The sequence below is a fragment of the Triturus cristatus genome, chromosome 5_1 (genome assembly GCF_964204655.1).
Source record: "Triturus cristatus chromosome 5_1, aTriCri1.1, whole genome shotgun sequence".
In the NCBI taxonomy this organism is placed as follows: Eukaryota; Metazoa; Chordata; class Amphibia; order Caudata; family Salamandridae; genus Triturus; species Triturus cristatus.
The window spans coordinates 950,336,310-950,364,104 of record NC_140587.1 but is presented as its reverse complement, the minus strand read 5'-3'; the positions used below and the strand labels follow the sequence as shown (position 1 = coordinate 950,364,104).

Genomic DNA, 27,795 nt, shown 5'->3' with positions numbered 1-27,795 from the left:
GTAGAGTGTTACGGTTGTTGCGTGACCAATGTGGAAAGATTTAGGTGCTGTGCATGAGGAACTGAGGGGTGCTCCCTTCGTGTTGTTATGAACTAGGCACGTGAAGTAGGTGTGTTTGTATCCCAATGGAGTTTAGAGTCAACACCTTTACTGGATCAATCTTTGGGCATTAGAACTTTCTCACACATACGTTTTAGAATTCCTGTAATGGGGCTTCACGATGCAAGTGATCCTGCTTAAAATGCTCCAGTACTAGTCAAGGTCCTGCCGGTCAATAAAAGTATAACTAGGTTCACGCAGGAAGAGTGATGGAACTGCAACGTCTTTATCACTCTTCAGAATTTGAAGTGAGTCGCGAGCTTCCTTATTAAATTGCAGACGTCCCACTGCTCAGTGGTCTACACCACACAAGTTGCACCATGCATGCAAGTCTTTTGGTGCATTGAAATGTCATTAAGTTGCGGCCTTTGACTTCTGCTTCTTTCTCGGCAGATAGGTTTGAAGTTTAAGGTGCATGACGTTTTAGCATTGGCCCGGGGTTACCTGATGCACAAGGCAGAGGTCCACAGTAGGAGATGCGCCTAGATGCAGGTGATATGACCATTATTACTACTAATATTTTTATAAGCTTAATTGTCACAGTTATTATTTTGTTATTTCGAAACATTTTCTGCTATTGGCCACTCTTTATTGATGAACAGGCTTCAACAACTGCCGCTGTTTGACAAACAACTGTATTTAAAATATTTTTATATTTATTACAAGTTGGAAACCTACAGTAATGAAGTCCTTTTATGGGAGGTGTCTTATTTCATCAGTTTAAAAAGGAACTTCTGGCACACGTCTCTAGTTGTGGGATTACCTTTCTGCCTTCTCAGTTCTCCCTTGTTACTTGTTTCAATTTCGTCAGAGAAAACGCTTTATTTTAAAAGGTTTTTATGGTATCTGCCACGAAGGTTATGCTGTGGTTGGACAAAATGGTACACGGGAGAATATCTTTTCATACCCTACTAGTGCCGGAACACACTCAATGAGGTTAATTTAGTAATTTCTGATTTCATCCTAAAGCACTGAGGAATGGTATGGACCCGACACTTTTGTACTTCGATCGAGGTCTCCACATATTGGTCAAAATACATTACCTTCATGAATGCATGTCATTCATCTCCAGAGGCGGGGCCTCCAATGTTTTGATCTATTCCGTCTCACTCTGATGCCTAGCCGGGTTCAATCAGCAATAATTTACTTTGAAGGATGCTGAAATTAGTATTGAAATTGCTCTTTTGTTATTAAAGTACTGCATTTGCAGTCTTAAACTAATCTGTGCATTAAAGACCGCAACTGAACCAACAACTCCAAACCACTGTGCAATTAGGAAACAAAGAGGAGGTGCCCATGCCATATTATGGGATAGACACTAAAGTAAACAAAAGAGCAAATCTTTTCAAAAGATATTTTCTCAGTTCCCCATAATCATCTTGATTACATGGAAACAGTACAGAGAGTGAGAGGCAAGACAACGCTATCCTAGAAAAGCTCAAAAGTTGCACGGCTTTCCCCCATCAAAGACGGCCATTAAGTGGCATCTACTCAAATAATATCAGCTCTGTTTCCAACTCCTTCCCTTACATTTTATGATCCTCCATGCTAAACAGACGTGTACAGGGGAGATGCTCCACTGTGCTCCAACTAACAACCTATGCTTAACTCAATGACAGCGTGCTGCCAATCAAAGATAGGACATGGCAGGGCGGTGCTGTGACTGTAGCGTCCACATTAGCATGCATAATACTCTGAAACACCGTGGGCCTTATTCACAAAGGGAAACTTACATTTTGTGTTAAGTTTACGATTTTTTTTAATTTGCAAAAGTATTTTACTAGTAGTATCTTTATGACTGCCGACTGTGCTATCTTTTTATGTGGGGAGACTCTGTAGTCGTAAAGACACTTCTACTACTAATAAAATACCTATGTGAATAGCAATAACTTAAACTTACACAAAAGTGTAAGTTTCTGTGTGTGAACCCGACCCTGCATATTCAAGCACTCCCCGCCTCTTGAAGGCTGCACATCTGCAATGCTGACAAACCAAACTTGCACAATCAATTCGTCTCCACCTCCAATGTCTATGCAATACAGACTTCAACCAAAAGTCACACAGACATACTTATGCAGTGAAGATCGCAAACGCCATCTTTTCATACACTCCAGTCATGCTCCCCCACTTCCAAAGGTCTCCTATTTTGATTGACTGTCACGTTTGTAAAATAATTCGCATTTTCTGTGTAATATTTGGTGGACATCCGAATTAGCAAGCAGCAGGCGAGAACAACAGTAGAGGTCGGCTATTTCTCAGTCAGACTCCAGCAGAGGGAAATCATATCAGATTCTGCAGACATCATGAAAGGCAATAATTTCTTATCAGTCAGTCTGTCAATTCCTTCAAAAATGAGCCCTAATGTCAATGTACACAAGGCAGCGCCCTTATCTGCAAGCTGCAGGTGTTTAATGTCGATGCTCCTGCCTGAATAAAGTCGAACGTGTCATTCCCTTGAATGACTCTGGTCCTACCGCTGGAATATGTGCAGGCATGGAAGCGAACAATCACGACGCGTCTAATAAAAGAGAGACAGTCAGTCGTAGACGCACTGAGCTAGAGACAGTCAGTCTTAGACACAGAGTGAGAGAGAAAGAGACAGCGCGTGTATATATAAAAAAACACATTCCAAAAACACATCCAGTGGGTTTTCCTGCACAACTTGCTGAATAAGGACAGCAACAAAACAGGAGAATAGTTAAAAAAAGAACCTTAGGACAACTTTATTAATGTAAGGAACGTAAATGTCAAAGAAACAAGAAAGGTAGTCCACTGCAATGAATTTGCCAAACACTCAATCCTCTGTGAGGTAACTATCTCTTTCTGACCTTTGAAAACAAAAAAGAAAGGCGCCTTATTTAATGCACAAATGATTAAATTCCAAAACTGATAGGCAGAGCACACAGCTGTGTTCATTTTTCTATTAAAGCCCGACAATGATTAAGAAGTTAAACAAGCATTTACAATGCAACGGTCTCGGCAATATTATAGGTAGAGCTATTGGTATTGCTCATTATTTTTTATTATTTTTGTATCCCTAAATAAATGGCATTGTCATTTCTATTGGCATTAGCTTTTTTTTGCATATGTGATACCTATTGCATTAGCAGAGAGAGAGTGAGGTAGTGGGATAGAGAGAGAGAGTGAGGTATTGAAATAGAGAGTGAGGTAGTGAGAGAGAGTGAGGTAGATAGAGAGTGAGGTAGTGAGATAGAGAGAGTGAGTTAGTGAAAGAGTGAGGTAGTGAGGGAGAGGGATGTTGTGAGGTAGTGATATATAAGCATAGAGTGATGTTGTGATGTAGTGAGATAGAGAGAGAGGTAGTGAAAGAGAGAGTGAAAGTGAGTTAGTGAGATAGAAAGAGTGAGGTAGAGAGATAGAGAGTGAGTGATGTAGTGAGTTAGAGAGAGAGTGAAGTTGTGATCTAGAGAGTGAGGTAGTGAGAGAGTGAGGTAGTGATCTTTTTAGAGAGAGAAGTAGTGAGATAGTGAGGTAGTGATATAGATAGAGGGGAGTAGTGATGTATAGAGAGTTATGTAGTGAGAGAGAGTGAGGTAGATAGAGAGTGAGGTAGTGAAAGAGTGAGTTAGTGAGTTAGTGAGTGAGAGGTATTTTCTGACGTAGTGAGATAGAAACAGTGAGTGATGTTGTGAGGTACTGAGGTTGGAGAGTCCCGATCATCATCTTTGAAGCCAAAAATATCTTCATTTGGGTGGTCTCACGCCTGAAATTGCCTCTCTTTCAATATATGTAAATGGGAAAAATATAGAGTCCTGATTACTTTTAAAATTCTCCCACTTGACTATGAGCCCAGACTTGGGTATTCGAGTAACGGTACTAACATATGGGGCTGGATCCGGGTATTTGAGCCTGGACCAGGAATCAAGTCTACGCCTGGCCCAGCACTGTGGAATCTGGCCTAGGACATCTGTACCTGAGCATATAGGGCTGTATTTGGGTTTGTGAAGGTGTGCCTTGGTATAATAGGCTACATTGGGCTATATGAGACTGAAACTCGTAATTTGAGTCTACCCAGGGACATATATACGTGAGACACTGACAAATGGTTGCAGAATCACGCTTTATAAGGCTGTACCAGGCAAATGATAGCTGGATCTCTGGCATAAGGAGATTACATAATGGTTGGCACTTAAAACAACATTTATGCAATTCAGTAGTGAGTTTCAGCTATTGATTTGTTTTACGAGTTTCGATATTTTTTCCTTTGAAACAATGCCTTTCCTTGCGATTTCAGCTGTAATGTGGGCAATGTACTGTCATCAGAGGGCATCTGATGTCATGTCCATTATACCAATCAATACAAGACACATAAATATCGCCTGCATAATGTGCATTCAGAGTGGAGGTTTATGTTCAGTGCAAGTTTCCGCAACCGGTTTTTAAAAATGTTATCTTTGAAACAGGTTTTGCTCATTTTCCACTTACTTTCCGCTCTCCTGTCTGAAAATATTACTTAAATATTTTAACTATCTTTCTTCACACCGCCTCGACGAAGTGTGGCACTAGTCGTCAGAAAAAAAGGGGTAGGTTGCGCTGTAAATTGTGGGATAAATTCATTACATAAATGTGGAATTTACCAAACTGTTATGTATTTTTTTTGTAATGAGCATTTTCCTACACTAGTAGCTCGTTTGCGAACGCAGTGTGAATCTAAAACATGGCCCCACGTTACCTTCCCACCTGGGAGCATGTATATGAAAAGCTATGCGGTTCCTGCGTCTGCCCTGAGCCCTGGCAAGGCGCCCTCGCCCCCAGGAATATCATATGCGCCGAGACATTCTTGTACATATCACCTGCTGTGATGTTCCAAGTCCGTTCTTGCACGAGCCTCTCGTGTTACCAGCGACACACGGGGCGCATGCCTGGGCTGACGTGTGTCCCACGTTTTCGTGCACCGCATCAAAGAGGCCGTCCGTGGCTTGTGTAAACATAAGTATAAACGCAGATTAAACGAGTCCTCGGTGTGGTAATTCAATCTAGAGGGGAGACCGGAGGGTGGCGAGAGGACACGAGAAGGGGGGAGGAGGAGACAGATGCAGGGAGAGGGGAGAGGATGAGAGAGAGGGGGTGCGAATTGATAGAGGGAGGCGGCAAGAAAGCGAGAGTAACCGAGGCCTAGGGTATAGGAAAACAGCATGAGGACGAGAAGGGGGGAAGGGTGTAATAGAGAGAGAGCGAGAAAGATAAAGAGAGAGATGAGAAAAAAGTGAGGAAAAGAGAGGTAAACAGAAGGGAGACTTTGGAGAGAGGGGATCCGATAAAGTCAGAAGGTGAGATAGTCACTGATGGGGGGAGGGTACAGACAGGCATGGAGGGACGAAAGAGACGGGTCAAGGGGGTGTAAGATTGAGAGAAAGGCTGAGGCAGAGTAAAAAAAAATTAAAGGCAAACGGAGTGGGAAGGGAGCGGGCCAGTGAGAAAGAGTGAGGTGAAATTCGGAGGCAGTAGAGGGAAAAAAGGGAGTGTTTATGAAGGAAGCAGAACGAGAGAGGGGTGGGAGCGAGCGAGACAGAGAGAGGTGGGCGGAGATCGGAGGAGGAGAGGGTGCGGCACAGTGCACGCGGAGAGCTCCTCGGCAGCTTGCACAAATGGTGCTCCAGATGTATGGCTGCTCAAGTCAGCCCAAGGCAACAATTCTGATCAATTCTAATGTGATAAAATGCTGCAGGGGAAAGTGCGCCGCAACGTGTTTACGTCAGCGCTTAATTAAACTGTTGTTCGCTTCCAGAGAGCCTTAGAACAAGCACACCACTGCCTTTCTCCGAGGCAAAGCAGAAATGCCTCGGAGAAACGCAGTAGCGTTTTCAGATTCGGGGGCGTATTTCTTTTTCTCTCCTCTTGCCATTGGCTGGAGGAGAGAATAACACGCCTGAGAAAGGGCGTGGCTAAAAAGTAGAAAGAACAGCAAGAACACGCCCCCGAATCTGAAAAAGACGGAGCCTATTTGGAGGGACGGCTCTCTCCTCCAATGGCTGGCCTCCGTTTAGGAAGCCAGCCAATGGAGGAGAGGCAAAAAGAGAGGCGGGCTAAGGAGACACTCTCAGAAACATTAAATCTCCGACTTCCGTTTCTGCCTTCGGCAGACCGGATAGTCCTCGACCTAAAAATGACGGGTCACAAACAGCGCTCCTGCATAACGACGCAGATTGGAGGCACACATATCCAGTAAATTTAGAAACTGCAAGCGCAACTTATCGAAAAACACCTACTGAGTCACAAAGAAAATCTTACATTCATAAACAATGTAGTGAAATACATGAAAATCGGATTGAAAATGGGGTGTCCTTCTTATAGGAGGAAATGAATGGATTATATCATGGGTGCTTTTTTAGGTCGAGCCTGACCCAGCGCTTGCGCTGGTCTGGCGGAGACCTTAAGTAAGGAGGGCTTAAAAAAATGCTACCGCCGGCTACAGCATGCAGTGCATATGCGCGGGCGCGCGCTTGCACTGCAGGCTGTGGCCGGCGGTAGCATTTTTCCCCCCAGCTTTTTTCTTTGTAAAGAAATAGATGCTTGTTTCTATCTCTTTACTTTTGCTTTAATCGCGGCACCAGCACTTTACATTTTACTTTTAATGTTAAAAGTAAAGCGCCGGTGCCGCGATTATAGCAAAAGTAAAGAAATAGATGCTTGTTTCTATTTCTTTACCTTTGGTATAATCGCGGCACCGGCGCTTTACTTTTAATGTTAAAAATAAAGCGCTGGTCCCGCGATTATAGCAAAAGTAAAGAAATAGAAACAAGCATCTATTTCTTTACAAAGAACAAGGATTGGCATAGCCAATAGGTCTCGCTTTTGGGACCTTATAAGTATTTATTTATGCAGCACAATTTCTTTGGTGCAACAACAACTGTTGCATGGCTAAACACTTACAAGGTCCCAAAGGCGAGACCTATTGGCTATGCCAATGCTTGTCCTCATTAGGTGTCATTCATTCCACGTGCACGAGTTAATGAACATAAGAGTATTTTTCATATGGTTGTCTTCCTTGGTGGCGCTTAACCATCTGGTTTTGGTTACACGGCATTAGAAATTACTCGATATCACAGGCAATTTTTTCATCAAACAAATGAAAGATTGCAAAAAAATTCGAAATCAATTATAAAAATTGGATTTGGAAAAAAACATTTCAAAGCTCAGAGACAAACGACTGATCAGTTGGATTTTATCACCTTGGTCCCTAAAAGCATCTACTGGGGACACTTTGTGAAAAGTGCTAATTAGTCTGGGATTTAAGGAAAGCCAAGAGAGGTTTCATGACTGTACCTCCTCCTCAACCCCGTTCAAGCTACACTTATTAACTTTTCTTTGCCACTGCTGTGACGTCGTCTGGCAGGATGTAACTAGCAACAGTAGGCCATATTACTACGAGGGAAATCATGAACACAATACAACTCTAGGCTCTGAATCACAAACCTCTGGCTTTGGAATTCCAAACATTGCTCCAGCAGTACTTCGCCTCGCTTTGGAGTAACTTTAAGACTTTTCTGAGATCCACAAACAATCCTAGGAGCACTGGAGATCTCATTGAGAAACTCAGATATGTAAAATGCAGTCATGCAGGTTTCCACTAAGTAAACAATACTGAATGCATAAATATGATGGAAATCTGTGCACTAATCTCGAAGAAATTACCAAAAAGTGGTACTTTAATTGTCCAAGACAGCTGTCTGTATTGTATTGACTGCGGAACGGTGAAAGTCTAAAATGCTCCACCAGAATCTAATCCAGTGACACAAATAATTACATATTCATCGCTGCCGCAGGTGCATAAACAGAGAAGACACTTTGTTAAGTTAGAGATATGTTTTAGAAAACTAACTCATTTCTCAATGTCTTGCAGAATGAGGAGTGACAGCGGTGTGCAAGAACAGGGAGACGAAAGAGGGAAGGAGCAAGAAAGGCAGGAGAGCAGATGAACAGGAAATGGAGGCGAGGAAATATTGGTAGGGCATGAAAAAATAATAACGGGCGGAAGAGAAATGAGGTGCATGCAGGAGCGTGAAGGGTAATAATCGGAAGGAAAAAAAAATAGAGAGAAGGACAAGAGGAGATGTGAATAACGTTGGAACTAGAAGATCGTGGTTCTTATCCAGAGTTCCCTACTTGACCTACTTCTCTTTCGACATAAGTTTGTTAGTGCTCCAATTTTAGAAACCTCATACTGGCAGAAAACGTGTATCAAACATTCTAGTAAAACAAGCATTGGCAAAGCCAATACATTGCATGCAATGATGTGTCATTTTGTAGGCACACGCATGCATGATCACAAGTGCTCATGTGTTATGTGAATATTTAGGAATAATCTTATACAGTAAGCACAAACAGAAAGGAGTCTGCCTGATATGCACTTTTACCTATATTGAATGAGATGTTTTGGGAACAATTCACAATTAAAGATGACTACCATAGTACTACTTCCAATACTCATAAATGATTTTGTGAATCATCCCCAATATTGGCTGGCCTTGAGAGTAAATACATGTAGGAGAGTAATCATACGCAGGAGGAGAGGAGAGGTGATCTGGCCACAATGCTGGCATTGAAATGAGAACATATTGGTTCCCATTAATGTTTCCATACTATGCCAAGTGTATGATCTTGGGTAAATTATTATCTGCTGGTGCCTTAGTCCATTTTTTGTCAAATCTTTAAATACCTAAGCTAGGTGTTGTCAATAAGATTGTGATTTGTGTGACTCCAGTTATCATAAGGAGCGCTTGCTTTGAATCAGAAGTGTAAGTTGAAAAAATGTATGCTTGCAGAAGTGGAGAGCCTTTTTCTGGTAATCTCATAAACCCTTTCTTCAAACTCAAAAGATAGTCCACTGCAGGCTTTTGTACAGGAACATGCTACACACACCAAAATTAAAATCATCAAAATGGAAGATGCAAGTGTGATACAGAATCTGCTGGCACACTACACCTGAGTCATTGTTCACCATGTCTGTACTTAAGATAGATATACCAGATCAGTGGATGGCTTTTGAGGAGATAAAGATGAGAAATCTTAATGGGAACAAATGTGGGTAGTCTACACAAAATTCTTATAGAAACAGCCTTCAGGAGACCTTTGCCAAATGATGCATTATTGTGCACATTTCTATGTAGTAGTTCTTACAAAAAGCATGAAAAGCCAACTCAACTGCCTTATAAAATATACCTATGAGACTGTGCCAATGGAAGTTACACAACCTTAGAAATGGGCATTAATGCAAGAAGTAGAAAGGTTGCAAACCTGGTGGAGAGCCAGAACATTCAAATGTCTTGTTAGAACTCTGCATACTAGACCTTCACATTTAGTTAGAGGGTCTACTTTGGCAGATAAAGAAACCTCAAAACCCTGCAGCAATTTGCCTTAAAACTTGCAGCCTAGGTGCTATGAAATCCTCAAACGAGCAATCTGTGGACATTATGGCAAGGAACATGGTTCACTGCACCCCTCGTGCATTTCGTGTGTTGATTGTCAGTAGATGTAAATCACTATTTTACATCAGATAGACAGTATAGTAACTTATCCCTAGTTTGACAGAACAAACAGGAGGACCAATCTCTGCCTTTTTCTGCATACACCCAAAGTTGTGTCTCTGCCGGCAGCACAAACATGCCCCATGGATGAGATAAAGTGAAGAAACCTGCTTGCTTGCCCTCAATATTGGCTTGGATTTCAGTTCCTTCATCTATGGGGGGATGAAAATGTTTCTAGAACTGGAAAAACGAGCATGTATTTTATGAATAGATCTTGCTTACATGGTATCTGCATTAGTCTGCTGCAGGTGCGAGGGAAATGATGGGACAGCACCTTTAATCAGAATCCAGGTACTTGGCCTCTTCATGAGGAAACGAATAAGCAGATAATGTGAGCACCTTGACTCTTCGCTTCAAAGAACTACACAGGCAGCTGTGAGGAAACACAGACATACTTGCCTAGGAAAACCTTAGACTGAGTGTCGATCCTGCAACTAACAAAACCACATTCATACAACCTATTTAGGTCTGAGGTAGAGAATGTTTTGCTGCCCTACCAGACTCATGCAATAATTAAAAAAAAATACATACATGTATATCCTTACATAGAGAGGTTTTGGGTGAACCCTCTTCGTCCACTGGCTGTACAACTGCCACTCCCATTTTGATTCTGCCCACCACGACATAAGGCAAAGCGTAGTGGGTCAGGCCAAACTATGCAGAATGGGAGGACCATATTATTCGGCAAGAAAATGCCAATTATGCGGTGACTTGGGGATAGTACTACCTAATGATTTTGTCATTTATACGCGTTAACACTATCTGGGTGAAGGTTCCACCTCATTAGTACCAGTTTGACACCCAAATACAGCAACAAGCAGTAGAAAAGTCACTGGTCACCTTGTGAAGGGCCTACCACAACGCGGAAACAGGTGTTGGCACATTTTTTATAATTATTGACCCATTTGAGCTAGAAACACTTTTTTGTTAAACTATGCAGATTATGCTTCAGGTAATGGATATCATGCAATTACTACAAATAAATAATTATGCAGAAAACTTAGCTGCTGTAAAATTGCATACTTCATGTGGCCCCGGCCAATACTTTACTTTGCCAATGCTTTTTTTCCTTCTATCCTTTTTCATTTTTTAGTCATCCTTGTGTGTTTGAACTATGTTTTCAGGGTACAGTAAGGCTTTTCTTTGCACCAGTAAGAAACATATTTTCTTGCGATGAGCATTCACCCCAAATAAATTCTATACCTGTTCAAAGTACACCTTGCTGCTATAAAGCACTCATACTGTTCTAATAAAATTATATGATATGGTTAATTTTTTTATTTCCATTTTTTATTGCAGGTGTAATGTGGCCACATTTACGAGGTCTCCATTAATGTAATGTTTTACCTTATTTGAGGCATATGCTTGGAATACAAACAACAACAAAATCTCACCAGCTTGCAAAAGTCAAGACGACTGACTGCGCCAATGCATGTTCACATGACTGCCACCATTCTATTCATGCTTTAGAGCAAATGCTTTTCAGGTAATTCAGGTGACAGTAAAGGAAATAATAACTTCAGTTTTTTCGTCTCAAGAAGACTAAAGAATCCCTTACCTCAGTTCACCACCCAGCTGGCGGGACCAAGGATGCTTTCACAATTTTATTAGAATGATCAGGAGTGGAGAAAGATCACCCATCTCAATCTTTTAACTCCAAAACATGATTGAAGGCAACCTTGCAGATAGGTGTCCAGTTATCACACAACCTAATACTGTGTGAAGCCTTGCCCCCTGTGTCTGGCAAATAATGCGCCATAGAATAATAACAACTGCAGTGGCGGACGGTGACCCTCAATAGTGGAGGGTCGTCCAGCAGAGTGCCAAACCCAGTGGCAGGCACTGTAATAAATCACAATGCCTATAGGCTCACATTCCAAAGCTCTCAATCATGACTTGTTAACAGGTTTTATAACGGGCCGTGCCTGGGAGCTGTGGAATTAAGGCTGAAGGCGATGCGAGTTTCTCACAGTGCCTGTCAGTGGACCAAAAAGATAAAAATACAATGAAAAATGTACTCCCCCATGCTGCTCGTCCTTGTCTTGAGTACTGTCAGCATGACAGCATCTCATAGAGCCTCAGCCAGTTCCTCTTTAAATCCTGTGCTTCTCTCATGTGCAGATGACCAGCATGAGGATTGGCTAGATCGGGCGGCCTTGACGCTCCAGCAGCACTGGGTTCCTCCTGCGGCTGCTCTCCACCCAGCTGTCTAAGAAAGCTAGGTGGAGATGTTTACACTGTGCATATCAGGCTGGCTGTTGCAGCACAATCTGCCAAAATGACATGCGCAGTGTAAACAGGTGGAGAGAGCACCACTCCCCTGCTGCCAGTCAGCAACAATGCCCTGCCCCCAAACACTGCTCGGCTGAGAGCAGTGAAGGAAAAATGGCAATTTCTTTTAATTCCATTTTATTCTCCCCGTTTGTTGCACTGGCAGCAGGGGGCGATGCTCCTCCACCCTAATGGGGGGGAGGGGAGGGGGTACCACTAAACAATTGTGAAAATTAATAAGTATTGGCATTATCAATGCGTCTGGCCTCGCTGTAATACTTACAGCAGAGCACATGGTGGTGCCATAATTCCATGCATCTCAGATTGTAAGCCGCAAATGTAGCCGCTTTACCTGTAACATAATTGGGTCAATTAAGCAATGCACAAACCCAAGATATGCTGTGGATCTGTCGTGGATAATCAATAGTATGGATTTCGTTAGAATGCCATGTATCATTAACCTGCTCCTGTCTATTGCCAGACGCTACAAACCAAGACAATAATTGGAGTCTAGCATAGCACCGCCATTATGAAATGAAAGCTGGAATAAACGGAGGTCTAGACCCATCTAAAATGGAAGGAATTCAGAAGAAGGGTCAGATAAGCCAGTTCATGGGACAAAAGGAATGTTAACGGAGGCGAGGGCATGTCCAATCTGCTTGTGATGCTCTACTGAAAGGCCCGATGGTGCTCGTGTGCTTCCTCTCCAGTGGGCCAAATGGAAACATGATGCTGTGTCCCCTGTATTATGACTTGCAGGGACAAGGGTGAACGGGGGGGGGCAATTCTGCTTGTTCCTGTTAATGGCAGAAAAGGAAAAGTTCTCCTAGTCTTTAGTGATGTATTCGTTCAGGGCAGTTGGATTTCAATCTTCGAAGTAACACCTTGGTAATTTGTGCGAAGATGAACCCAACCCAAATGAAAAGCAACAGCAGTACAGATTGAGATTTAATGTGTTTTTGACAACAAAATAATGGCGTACGTGAATGGCGTACTGCCAGCCAGGAAATCCCCTTCTTTCAAAAGACAGATCAACTAAACCATCTTGGGCACTTGATTGACACTAAAGGCATTATTCATTCTTGCTGGCAGGAGTCACACATAGAAGCCTGCTCCAAACCAACAATTGTGCTTATTCACAGGTCCTCCTAAGAAATGTGGTAGGGCGCGCTGTGGCCCTCAATGGACTTCTAATCAAATTTGTAGACTACTTAGTCCAGACCCCATGTGCGGGCTGTCAAGTTGGAGCCCTATTTGCTAAGTTACAGGACTCATATGTTGGACAAAGGTAACTGGATGCTTAGCTGTGGTACCTTTTTTGCTGTCATTCTTTGACCGCGTTCATAATGCCTCCTCGTCACTCTATCCCTCACTTTAACACTCTCCTCATGCAAACACCCCAGTTGACTCACCTGGAAAACTATGCAGGTTAAGTCACCTTGGGTACGCACAGACTGAAGTGCGCTTAAAACACAGCAAGAAGCAACAGTATCACACTTTCACGGTGCAAAGAATGACTCTCTCTTTGTTTTTTTATTAGAAAAGTGAGTTATTTTTATCGCAATTTTATGTAAATCGTTTTAGAACATTGTTTTATACAATGATGGCCACCGAATCTTACGGTGCTACTGACTTTGGAAGTATAAAAGTATAAAACAGTTAAAAAATGCTCGGATCTGGATAGACTTCAGATTCAGGAGTGACCAAAGGAACTTTGTTTCAAAAAATGTATGCAGGAGTTTAGGATTAAGGTGAGAGATGCAAACTGTGAGGCCGAGAAGAAAAAAACATACAGTATATGAAATGCATTCAAGCTCCTTTATATGATCCTAGACAGAACGCTCTCTTGAACCAAGAGACCTTGCCGCCTTGGACAGATCTAAAGAGCATTCTACAATAAACACTAAGACAAAGGCCATCACTCATGATAGGTAAATGAATCAGTAGCTACTAATGGGTAGATAGATGTGATGCAGGCACCACCAGGGCTTTAACTGGGCCGGGTCTTACCGGTGCTGAGCACCTGCAGCTTTTTAAAGGGGGCCTTGAAACGGGTCTCTATCGGGCTCTGTTTTGTGCCTTGGCACAGGCGGTCCGGTTTTTTCCGGACTGCAGTGACAGCAGGCACGATGGGCGCGTGCTCACACTGATCACTTCTCACTAGTGGACGTCATGCCAGGTGAGCTTCATAGGGGAAGGGAAACACTTTAAAGAGAGTCATTTTTTCTCTGGATTTTCCTCTCTTTTTGAAACTCAGGAGCAGCAACATTGTCGTGGTGTCACCAGGGCTTTAAGTGGAAGCTTTTTCAATATTATATACAAGTCATAGTTGCTGCTTATTTATCTTATTCAACTAGCAATCATTGAAAAAGCCAATATTCCTGACTTCTTGCAGGTATGATGTTACTTGTTGTATCAGATACCTGGATGCAATGACAGAAACAGCAAAATACAAGTCGGGCAGCACACTATGCTAAGCACTGATTTTTACCTTACGTGTTTTTAAGACACGCCCTTAGGAACATCGGTCACGCCCCTTTGAGGGACCCCCTAGTGTTTTCATCCCACTTAAAGCCCTGGGCACCACTACTAACTCAGGACTACCAAACCATTGATCGATTACATGAGCGTTGCGTAGATGAGAGAGAATAGAGCAGGCAAAGGCTTGGACAGTAAAGACTAGCCTTGCTAGCAGCTCCGAGGGGAGGGAGTCTAGGTCTGCTGCTGAACCCCTGCAGCGCATGCGCAGGTGGAATCGAAAGCCATAGGTCCCACCACAGGCCAACCAGCATCACACAAAGACAGGACTCCAAAGAGCCGCATGCTGTAACAGCGGCACAGTATCCGTTGCCTTGGTACCATCGCAGTCTCAACCAACTCGATAAACAGGAATGAAGGCACAGGGACTCACTAGCTCCTGGAGGACTGAGCATGCAGTGGCAGGCGCTGGTGCTGTTACAGCTTACTTCCCTGCCTTGCACAAACTCAACTGACAGCCCTGGTGAAGAGGTGATGCTCATGGCACCTAACAGTAGACCCCAATCGAAGGATGTAAACATAGTTAGCATTTTGGAACAAGCACTGGGAAAGCCATTACGTCTCCCTGTGGAAAGCTGGTGCAATTGGCATTTTAAAACTATTATTGCTAGATTAGTCCACAAACAAAGAAATAAACACGTTGTTGTCTAACGTGGCAACCACAAGCTTGCAATAAAATTTGGAAATATAAAAACAATTAACCATCAGACAGGATGTTAATACATCAGTACACCTCCTAGAAGTCAGCTGCACTTAGAACACGCTTAGAACCATTTTAAGTGTTATTGCACATCACAGGAAAATATAATTGTTTCTAGGGCAAAGAAAATGCACCATTGATTTTCAAATAATCCAACCTGAAGGCATGGTAACAAAATACAAGGATGAGAAAAAAGAGTAAATAATTTAAAGAAAAAAAGCATTGGCAAAGTAAATGATGAGACTTGGCACCGAAGAGCACTGCTTTTAGGGTGATGTGAACATGTAGTCAGCCAAATGCTGTGAGCTACGGTGCACGAAGAACCAATGGGTGAAGTGGGCTGACCCCCGTGTGGGTGAAAAGGGCTGAACCAAAGTCGTCCATGTATGCATTTTTTTATTGATTTTTTTTATTACATGAGGCCGCAAAATAATTAAAGCTCTCTACAGAGCACACCTAAATAAAAAGGAGTGCATTTAAAAAACGAAAGCCTCCTGCATACTGGAAAGCATACCCAAGCCATGAGTCTGGTTTCCAACATCTCACAACCATACGTTCAACAGGCCTTTTAGGCTAGAAGCACCACACATCACAAACTTTTTTTTACCTCAATACGAGCTCTATTGCTCATAAATGTGTGGTGACTGAAATGACGAGCCTGATGAAAGTATGAATGACGTTGATCAAAGGTAAGGATTCCGCAAGTGCAGTTAGTTGACAAATGCACAATTAATGCGTTTCAGCTTTTCTAACTCGTGGACCGCATCGCCCTACCAAATTAACTATGTTAGAAGGTAAATATAAATTTCAGCAGAGATGGTTCATTACAAGCTTGAAATTTAATTAGCACACTCGATAAGCAGCTGTTGCTGGTAGAAAAAAGCACACTTATTTTACACATTTTTCCCATGCTAGAATCCACAACATCTCCAGAGCATAAACACTGCGAAGAAATTAGCAATCACATTTCCCTGGCGTGTCCGCCATCTTGTGGCCTCTCCCAGCCCGTCGAACATCACAGCCACTTCACAAGTGCAGCACAATGCCCTGGCAACGCTGGTAACTGCAGAAATGCGGATTCCTTTTTGCAAACAAGGACGCAAAGAGGCACGCCGAAGGAAAGTAACGAATAGCCGTATTTTGTCTGTTACTGCAGCCTTGGCTTTATGCTGTCAGCAAGAAGGCCTCTCCGGTTACCCGGGGAACGCTCCTTTGAGAGAGCAGCAGCCCTCAGCCTTCCATCTCCCGGCATCTCTGTTTATTAAATCAAACTCCGGATTTAATTTATTCCCGTGGCACCCAACGATTTGTCTTCATATTGGTTTAGGATGTATTCGTTTGGGAAGACAATAATTTGCCTTGAACTAAAAACTGGCCAAGATTGCTCATGGAACTTATCTTATATGATTAGTGGTATGCCGCTGCCCGCGTCCCACGCAGGGGGACATCAGCAGGGCAGCCCTCTAGTGGCCACCCGTCGGAGCCTCCCCCCCCCCGTTTCCCCCTGTTCTGCCTCTCTCGAGAGGCCGCGCCCTGGGGAGGGGAGGCCCCAATGGGTATTGCTTGGGGAGGCGTGCCTCGGGGCTGGTCGAGGTCAGACCCCATTTAAGCGTCTCACCCCCGTAGATCGCCCTCTGCTTCCTGCGCTCCTCCTGGCCGCGCCAGTAAGGGTACAGTAAGGGTACCTCTGCGACAGTCGGTACAGTAAGGGTACCCCTGTCCGGCACAGTAAGGGTGCCCGAGCCAAGGTCTGGGAGCCGAAGGAGGTTCTGGGAAGACCGCGACGGCGCCCCGTTTGTCCTTCGGGCGGTTGGGGGGCCTGACCAACCGGGGGTGTGCCATAACACGCAACGCCCCCGTTAAAAGGGGCGGGAGTATTAGACAGATCACGTGATCCAAAGGAGGATCTGAAAAGAAGGTGCCGCACTGCCGGGCATCGACCCACCGTGCGTGCTGGCTCGCAAGGCGGGCGGAGCAGCGAGGGGCTGCTTGCCCTGGATCGCCCGTAAGATAACCTACTCTATCGTCATACTTATGTTGTATGAAATAAACCTGCAGCAGTTCTTCACCCATAACGAATGTGTCAGTGTAATCTTTGGGTGACGTCTGGGCATGCGTGTTGAGTGGAGCGGATGACGGTGTGGTCACTATGTGATGACCTATGCTCACAATTGAAACGGTGCATCATTTACGTGCCCGATACACATATTTATTGTTTTAATGCAGTGTATTAGGTCACCCACAATTACTACCAAATCAACGGCGCACACCTAGGCTCCTTGATCACTGAGGAGAAAACATGAGCAGGAAGACAACACAGGTTGCGGCAGTCATTGCATGCCAAAATGACATGCTTAGGGTCTGTAGCACTATCCCATTCGTAAAGCAGGGATCTGCAATCTGCACACCAACTGGTTTGCCAGTGTGAATGCAATTTGCTGATGTGACCAATGCAGGGCTTTAAGTGGGCCGGGTCCTGCCGGTGTTCAGCACTGGTTGTTCTAAAACGCAGCAGCTGAGACTGGTCTCCATTCTTGCCCTCACACTCAGGGTGGAAAAAAAATCTTACCTCTTCAGCAGTACCACCCTTCACTGTCTTTGATGTAACTTCAAAGAGAATTGTTATAGTTCTTTGTCTCATAATTTCAGAACTGAAGCATTTTCAATATTCTATACGATAAAGCCATAGTTGTTGCTTATTTACCTTATGCAACGAACAACCATTGACAAAGCCAATAGTCCTGGCTCATTGTGGGTGTAATACTATTTGTATTATATGCCTGTATACAATGACAGACGCAGCAAAAATACCAGTCGGGTACCAATGGTAAGCACAGATTTTCAGTTTATGTGTTCTTAAGCCACGCCCTTAATTACATCGGCCACGCCCCTTTGAGAGTCCCCCCCAGTTTTTTCCTCCGACTTAAAGCCCTGGACCTAGGTACTAATAAGTCATATCGCAAATAGGCTATTTCCATTGGGTTGCAAAATGACCAGCCTAATAAACAATGATTAGGCAAGTGGCATTTTGGAACCCTTTGAGTGGCTGCAAATGCAGGGACCTTGCATTTGAGTTCCCATTCCCAAAATGAGAACTTTTTAAACAAGCTGCCCCAAAAAGATATGTATAGATAGATATAGATGGTTCCCGTTTGGAAAGACATAAGTGTGAACATGGTATAGTGCCCTAGACCACTGCCTGCTCTCACTAAGGCTGCTGACATTGCCCATGGGACACCTAACTCATCATCAGTCACCAACCCAATTAATGGGTGGTAACTGAGCAATGGTTTGCAACCACAACTGCGACCACAAACCAATGATACATCCCTTATCAAACTAAAAAAAAGATGGGCAGGGAGACTTTTTCACATCCTCTCCTTTTTGCAATTTAGAAAGGGGCAAAAGTCATTTTACAAGTTGAAAACACTTTTCAACCTAGTCAAAGTGCTTTTGCACACTGTAAAAAACACTTTTGCAGTCGACTACTTTGTGATTTTCATAATTGCAGGGTTTGTGACCGTAAAAGCCTTTGTACAGCATGCCATTGGCCTGTTAAGACTTCGCACAACCAACAAGCAATTGTATTAAAATATAAAAAACTCAAAACTGAAATATATGACAATGTTTCTAAATATATGTGGCCACTCGAGTGGCATCAGCAGTTGCCACTGGCAAAAGCAGTAGCCAGTGGCTTAATTTGGGCCAGTGGATACTTGTGCTGGGCACAAACACTCATTTTTCATCAGACCGCTGTGCCACAGCCGGGGATCTGGGATCCCAGTCGGTTGCAGTGGTACTTTGACAGCCCCACCGCCAAACTCGTACTATGGCAGTTGGACTGCTGATACGGCGGTGCCTGCACTGCCACACAACTACGGCATTCCATAGGACAACCATAGTCATAATTAGCCCCTAAGTGTGGCGCTGATTCGAACATTTTTGCCAGGGTTTATTTTGGTTTCAAAAGCAAAACACTACGATCCAACACACCACATGAACATCATTATCTATTTCTCCAAGTTTGTATAGAGCTCTGTATATAATTAGCCTGTTTACATAATGGTTGTGGGTAAATCGGCCTAAAAAGAAGCACTCATTATTGACTTCAAATATTGAGGGAATATATAGTGGAGACCCTCTTATTGTGTTTTCTTTTCGCCCTGAAGAAGTCCGTAAGGACGAAACGCATTGGCTACGCAGTTTTTAAAAGAAGAAATTGAATAAAGAATCTTGAAATCAGACCTGCTGCTTGGACTAATATTGTTTGAAATACATGATGTTCATGTGGTGTGCTGGATCATAGTGTTTTGCTTATGTTCATTTTGGAGGTTTAGAGGTATTGAACCTCAGATCCCTAGCACCCCAAGAAAGCAACACAAATTTTAAGGATAGGTGCAGACAGGATTGCCTCATACCTCATTTCGTGTTTGTTTATTTTGGTTTCAGCTCCAGTCCTGGTTGTCACTGTCCTAACACTGTTTGAAACCAAAACAGACGTAGGCAGAGAAGCATGACCAGACAGCAGGCGCTCTTGGTTGTGGAAGGAATCAGAAAGAAGAGAACAAAAGCTCTCAACTCTGAAGCATATCATGCATCCCAAGAACCCTACTTAAAGGTTGTTTTTACCTCCACGTCACAGGTGTAGTCAGAGCCATCCAGTAAGGTTACTTTAGCCTGCATGTTCTTCGGTTTTTTTGCTGATTTCAGTGGTGATTTGGAGAGTTTGCTTGATGCAGACTTCTGTGAAATTTTATCGTCTTCAAACCGCTGATACTCGAGCTGTTTTGTGACAGCAGCCTCTCGCTCCTCGTCGTTGCCACCGTTCTGCTGTGTAGGAAAATGAAGAGATCAATGAGAGGTTTATAGGATAAAAATTCAGCTACTGTATTTGAAAAAGTTCTCGGGCTTTGAGAAGCTACTACCTGCATTCACAATCAGCAAAACAAACTCAGCCGTTATCATGATAAAGTTCTGGGAAGAAAACATGGGCACTTCAAAAGAGAACACAGGCAATGCTAGGGAAAGAGCATGCAGGAATTCTATTTTCAAGTGTCTCAAACATTTGGTCACGTTTCATTACTTCCGGTTAGAACGATGGAATGCTGAGTGCTCCGCTGAAGACAATAGAGTGGCTGAGACACAATAATGGCTGGCACAAACCTTCGCCTCCAGCATTCACATGTTTTGTCTTTCTGTTTTGTCATTTTTTGAACATTTTCCAAGAGCTTTATAGCTTTGCCTCCGCTATAATGCTTGTCAAACGCCCTCACCCTCATTGTAGGCTCTCACTCCATAACTCAGTTTCACGGTCTTTAACACTTACTCTTGCCCTCAGCAATAGGCAATAATGCTCAATTGTAAATCAGGCAGCAGTGGACTACTAAAATGCTGCCTTTTGATTGGCTCTTAGATGGTCGTTATGTACAAAAGAGATTTACAGCTAGTTTCTGAGACAAGCCTCATTATTGCATCAACTCACATGTGCCCCCTTCCCGCAACATCTGTCTGTAAAGATCACAGAGTTCCAGTGCTTAATTTGAGCTAGTGGTTGTGTGTGTGTGGGGGGGGGGGGGAGGGGGGGGCACCAGCACTACATTTTTCAGACCAGCACTCATTTTTCTCCGTCAAACGTTGGCACATAGCAAAGAGAGGGAAAACGCACAAGGGGAAAGAAGGAATAAGAGAAAGACAGACATCTGAGATAAGGGCACAACGCAGGGTACTGCAGAAGGGAGATAAAGAGGCAGGAAGTGGAATCAAAACTATGCAGCCTTGGTATTTAGCAAACCCGAAATTCAACAATGACAGTCACAGGCCTTCTGAGCAAACGTTGGGCCCCGGCACTTGTTCTTTTACAAATTAAGCACTGCAGAGGTCTAATAAAAAGTGTTCCCCTAACTCACAACATGTGCCTACATTTAGAGATATGTTATTGGGAAAGCAGCTTTAGAATCATTCACTTTCCTGCACAGAAGGCTGAATACCTACATGAACATGGTTCTTATCTCAGCTGCTACAAGGTACTAAAATAATCAAGTATCTGATAACATTCCTTTTTTCTTGTCCATAGTGTATAGTTTAAGTGTTCCAAGTCTGCAACAATTGTGTAGTGCATGACAATTTGATGGTGTTTTAAAATAGCCGCCTCATTGTTATGTCCGATTTATGAATTTCTTATTATAAAATATGCTTAAATGTATTACATTTGAAAGTAGTCAAATATTTTTATATGTGTTTTTTGTTATATTGACTCACAAGCAGAAATTATTTTGTAGTCTGTGCTTATTCATGCAACAAGATGAAGCCACTGATAAAAGGAAGTGGAAGAAAATAAAAAAGTAAATCTGAAAGTCCAAACAGCAGCTCGTTTGAAGTCTTACTACATGTAGGAACACATACCTATTCATTTTAAATATATCACTCTGCCAACAGCTTCCTGCACCTTAAAAAAACGACTCATATAAACGTAAATGGAGGGTTAAAAACGTAAGTCTACGAAAATTGTACTATTTAAGAAAATTAAGGAGGTATTCATCAACAAGAGAGTATGGCTAACCTGGGGGAACAGATCTTGAAAGTTGACGCTGGACTTGGGGAGCTCTGTGATTAACTATGTATAGCCCTTTAAAAATACATCAGAAATGACTAAAAACCCATACTTGCTCTCACGTTATTTTAAGCAGCTGGTTTGATTTCTGCATTAACAACTCAATGCTCCTTTATTACTGTCTGTTCCACAGGAAATACTTTGAATGCAACAACACCTACTCCAGCAAAATGGTGTTCAGTAATCCCTCACATTTGTCTTGAATGTAAAATGTGAACTCTAGTTGTTCACTACAACTCTGTAGAGAAGGTAGAATAACAAACTGGGGAACCAGCAGACAAACTGCTGCTCCTGCTGAAGATGTATATTTCACTCAGCACACTAGATTTCTTTTTAGGTAGATGAAGACTCTTGAAAATATATGAAATAGTGTCCTCCTTTTAGCTTTCTAAGCTACTAACTATAATTTCTGTGGCAAACGATAACCCATCATTTTTTTCAATTACTCCGTTCTCTTCCAGAGGATATGATTTCAATGTTACAGTTCCTATTCCAGGGACTTGGCATTCCGGTGTGCCTGATATTTATCATAAATATAGAATGTTAGAGTTCTACTTGTTCACTAGACGTCTGCGATTAATCTGCAGTAGAACACTGGAGAATAAACAGCTTGCGTGCTGCCTGCTGCTTCTGTTGGAAGTATACATTTTATTTAGGATGCCAGATGTTATTCTCACATGGCAGAGGAAGATATTTGTTGACTTAATTTCAACTTGTAGAGCATGCACCACCATTTTGATGAGAAAATCATGAGAGAAAACAATTTCCTCCCCGGCATGGTTGATCAAATTCCAGCAGTAGATCAGAATTTGTCCGTATGGGGGTGGGGGGGGGGCAATCACTTTAGGTCTAATGACAATGCATTAGTGAGCGGCATGGGCTTCCGCGAGGGGGTTTCCTAGTACATGCGGCCCTGGTGGCGGCTGTTAGAAAGCATTGGCGGAAAGGACTGGAGGAACCGGCCACGTTCCTCGCCTGTCAATATGCGGTGCTGGCAGCGGGGACTTTTAAGGCGGAAACCTGCCTGTATCGGCGAATTACTCCGGATTTACGCCAACCCTAGACAGCGCTCCGACTCAAATGTGAGGCAGACTTGGGGGAACCCATTGAAGAAAAACCTTGGGGGGCAATAGTCGAGAGGGCGTGGAAAAGCTCCCGGAATGCACGCCTTCAACTAATCCAATTTTATGTTTTACATAGGGCATACTTAACACCTGGTAAAATCAATGACTATTTTGGAGCGTCATCCGCGTGTCCCCGTTGTAATCTGGAGGGGGCGCAGTTTTTACACATGTTCTGGGACTGCCCACACCTGAGGGGCTATTGGCGAGGAGTGGTGTCTGCCCTGGCGGATGTGATGGAAAGGGAGATAGCCCTAACAACAAGGGTTTGCTTGCTGCACGGATTTCCCCACACGGCTAAGACCAAAGTCACCAGCAAGTTTATTGACCTGGGGTTAGTCTTGGCAAAAAGAGAGCTTACTATCCATTAGAAGGCAAGGCAGGGACCTGTGCTTGGCCGCTGGCATCGGGAGGTTGTGAAATGGGCGGAGAGTGAAGGGAACTATAGGCTGTCCATGGCTAGGAGGAATGGGAGCAAGAAATCAATGGAAATGGCTCGGGCATGGGTGGCACTGGTGGGATTGACTAAGCATCCTCCTGACGATGACGAAGGGGCTCTTGATGAGATGGAGGGTGCAGAGGCCACCTGAAGGGGCTGACGTTTGCTGAGGGAGGGGCATGGCGAGGCTGGTGAGGGCCTGGAAGGTTCTCCCACACCAATGTTCCCGGTCTGTCCTATATTGTGGTCGGCGAGGCAAGGATGCTGGTGGGAGGTGCTGGAGGGTTGGGAGACTCCCTGGATATTTCTAGAGACTAGCGGCAAGCTTGGGTGGGTGGGTATTGTTGGGGTGTCTAGGTACAGGGGTTTGGGTGGGTATTGGGAGTTTCTTGTTTGAACTAGTAGTTTAGACTGTTACACACATGGTGGCAAACTGACCTGTATGTTAGAGTAACTGGAGGGGAGTGGTGGGGATCCAGTAGTTTGTTCCGGGGGACTCAGGCAAGACTTGTGTTTGTGACCAATTGGGACGACTGCAGGGATGCTACTGATTATAATTGAACCGCATATTGCTTGTCCCACTACTCTGCTTTGATGCCCATGAGACTGTTTGTATCGATGTATCTGAAAACCAATAAAAGTCTGTTTAAAAAAAAAAAAAAAAGTGGCATGGCATTAGCAACAAATTAGGTCTATTCTGGTTCAAATCTGTCAACACCTTTCCTTAAGGTTCTTTTTGTGACCTTCAAAAGCCGACATTTCCAACAGTGCATTTCAATGGGCAAAAATGGCAGAGCATTAGCACTCAAAAAAAGTCCACCGGTACATTCCTTGTAACCTTCTACCTAAACAGTCCCATGACACATACACCATCTAACAAACAATTCTTCCAGTTTCTACCCAAAGTTTGAGAGTCTCATTTACAATAGCAATATTATCCAAGGGGAAGAACACTCCCAGGCAGTTATTGACCGGGATAGAGTAAGTCCCTAATTTTTGACTCAGACCCTCAGATTTCTCCTAAATCGATAGTTAGACTAGAACACGAAAATGTTAGGAGGTCCACTGAAGATAACTGAGTAGATCAAGGCTAATATTGGACGGTTCAGACCTTTTGCTCCAACATTGAAATGTCTGTCGTACTATTTCTTCCTTTTTAATTTATAACACTCTACCGTCAGTGGGTGAAATGTTCTAATAGCATTATAGCCCTCCTGCCCCATGCTATAGGGCTTGCTTAAGGCCCTCTCTCACGTTATAGGCGTTTGTCTCTGGCTCCAGCCTTTAGCTCCTGTTCAGGGCCTTTAACAACAAACAGAGGTGGCTATAATGCTATATTAGAACACTCAAATTTGAGTGCTGCATTGAAAACATGAAAGGCAAAGGTACAATAATGGCTGACAGAAACATTCTATTCCAACGTTTCAAGGTTTGTCTTTTTGTTTTATCCTATTTAACATTCCTGCCTCAGTGGGTGGATTATTCTAGCCCTATGCCTCGGGATAGAAAAGTCTATATAAATCCTCTCCCCTATCAACCTGAGCCAGCAAAATGGGCTGGTAGCTCGAGAAGAGGCCTTTTAACCCCTTAACAGCTTAGCTCTTTCCCCAACCCAGCCAGCAGTCTGTTATGCTGGGGCACTCTGCACTTCAGTTTTCATAACTTTATTTCCACAAAAGATATACAGGCCAAATGTGCTTCCTTTTATGCCCACATATTGACAATTGTATTCGTGTGTGGATTCCTCTGGAGGGAATTGAGAAAATAACCAAAATACAGAAAAGGTTTGGTATTTTTTGGTAACATGGGAAAAAATGCTGTGCAAGGAAGCATTTTTCTTCCCATGTTACCAAACAATACCAAACCTTTTCTGTATTTTGGTTATTTTCACCATCTTCCCAGCTTACAGGAACAAGCAGTGCTGGAAAAAATCTTTTTTAAATATCGCTGCCGCTTGATGATATGCCCCTTAGTTGGCCATCTAAGAGCTATGTGGGTACCACCAACTTTCGTCACAGCAGCCATAAAAAAAATATCCTTTTAACCAGAATCTATGTGGTCTATCCAAGAAGAAGCAACTTCCACCACCTGGGGGAGGGAATAAAGATACAGAGGGACAGAAGAATCAGAAGAGGACAAAGCAGACCATGATAATAAGCAGGGATTTAAGTGAAGGATGGGGGACTACCTCCTGAGAAATGGCATGGGGGACTGTAGTGTTTTCAGTCTGCACCACAGTTAAGAAATGCCAGCAGGCCAGGGACACTGAGAGCCCCTCCAGGACTCCAGCAGGCCAGGGACTCTGGCTTAGAACTTCCAGGACTGAACAGGTCCAAACAAAATAGGAATGTTGCAGATTAATTTGCCCTTCACCATCCTCACTTTACCTGAAAGCATGGGCCACTAAGGTAGGATAGGATTTAAATACGTGTACTGGGTTACACTATTTCAGCAGGTGATATGTAACAGTAAATCAGATAGGAGCATGGCATGGAGAAACATTTATGGGCAGGCAGGCAAGTGACACAGGGGAGGATGATGGAGAGGCCTAAGGTGTGCCAAAAGGGCTGTACGTTGGGGATTGGGGAAATGATTGTAGAAGGAGAGGAATACAAAACAATAAAACAAAACGAAAGAAGCAAACTACATCTGCAATATGCAGTCCTACATACCATCCACTAACTTTCTCCTCGTCACAAACCAAATAATGATACAGGTTAGTGTGCTCAGATGCAATTCTCAGAGAGACGCTTCCACTGTTTGTTAGGAATGTGCATGGAGTGTAAACGCAGTTTGTTCCTCTAAAGAAAGATGTGCTGAGCTGGTGCAATATCAAACAAAGATGCCTCCACTTTCTTGATTTTGATTGAGTCCAACTGGCTCCTTCGCACCCCCAGAAACCAAACTTACTTCTGGGTGAAGTCTCTCATGCTGTTACACTGTGGCACTACAGAGTCATCCAAGATACTCCAAATATTTCCAAACCCAACAGTGGATGGCAGCCGCCTGAATAGTAGGTCATGAACTAATGACAATCTCGCAACCTAGCAAAATAGTGATCTCCATCAGGTGGCATTGATTACCTATATGACAGATTTTTTACGTTATTCGAAACTAAATATTTGCTATATTACAGGCATGGAAACAGAGCACATTCCGCGTATGGTATGGCTTTGGGTACCACTTTCATCAACGAGTCAATGTTACACACATTTCCAAGTCTGGCATCATAGGCTGGAACCTGATTAAGGTTGTGAAAACATCAGGATCAGGATTGACTGGGGAATATTATAAGCAACACGGAATGTGCAGAGGTAGTTGATGCCACTGGGGAACATCTACATTTAATACAAATTAACACTACTCAGCCAATGGTAGCACAGGATGCTATTGCTCCACCCTCAGTCATATGCGAGGACATAATAAGTTTGCCAATCCAACCTAAACAGAGCGCAGGGGATAAGTCTTTAGGTTCCCCTAGCGGCTCTGACTTATCAATCCTTAGCTGGAACGTTGCCGGTTTAGAACCAAGACTGTCTGACCCTCAATGGGTCCAGCTATTGGATGGCAAAGATATCATTATGTTCCAAGAGACATGGGCTGTGGGGAACTTGCACTTAGAGGGCTACCATTGCTTTAGTGTAATTGCACCCAAGCCCGCTTTTGGTTGTGCAGTGGGAGGACTTTTTATTGGAATCAGGATATTGGCAGGTGGTACTATTATGGATCTGTCAGAAGGGAACCCAAATATCCAGGTTCTTGAATATAAGCGAAAGACTAAGATTTATTTAATTAATTTTTATAATAATGATTTTTATTCTGTACCGAATAGGAACTACACAGCACTTTCCAACACTCTACGACACCTTGAAACAAATATAGGTCTAGAAGAGGAGTCAGGGATTCTAATCGGTGGAGATTTTAACGCGAAAATTATGAAAAAGCACTGGCATGAGGATAAAAATCACCTGGATCAAGCTGAACGAAGGGGTATTGAATTAGTTAACATGCTAAGTGAACATATTCTTAGCAATGCCATGGAAGCAAGCCAAACCCCTAGGATGGCTTGCGCCCCTACGTTTAGAGGGAGGGACTCCTGCTCAACCATTGATTTTATCTTTACATCCCCCTATCTAACAGACCGTGTAATAGATTCTAAAGTAGTAGAGACACTATTTGGAGATCATAATCCCCTCACAATTATTTTACATTTAGGCCCCAGTCCGGTATATGTTAATTTAAACGGTGCTAGAGATATTACACCATCTAGCGATGGCCTCCGTTTAAAATGGAGGGGAATTGACTGTGGAGCCATACTCGATAGTGTGAAAAACGACCATTCTGAATTAATTAATTCCTGTTCATTATTTGACGGGAATTGCCATAGAATAATCACGGACTTTGGCAAACTGTGTTTGGTAATAAAAACCTCTTTGTCAGTTCCACTACCTACAAAAGGGAAAGACCCA

At 43.3% G+C, this 27,795-nt stretch overlaps 1 protein-coding gene across 50 annotated transcripts in view; it reads right to left on the bottom strand.

Annotated features, from left to right (window-relative positions):
- EPB41L3 (erythrocyte membrane protein band 4.1 like 3) overlaps window positions 1–27,795 on the bottom strand; it is a 904,669-nt gene that overhangs the window by 520,486 nt on the left and 356,388 nt on the right. For 42 of the 50 annotated variants that reach the window (XM_085606055.1, XM_085606026.1, XM_085606030.1 and 39 more), the window contains exon 3: window positions 19,786–19,986. In XM_085606055.1, the coding sequence (XP_085462181.1) occupies window positions 19,786–19,986 (201 nt within the window). The remainder of the gene's footprint in view (window positions 1–19,785; window positions 19,987–27,795) is intronic. The other 8 variants (XM_085606027.1, XM_085606061.1, XM_085606029.1 and 5 more) reach the window with 1 other exon arrangement.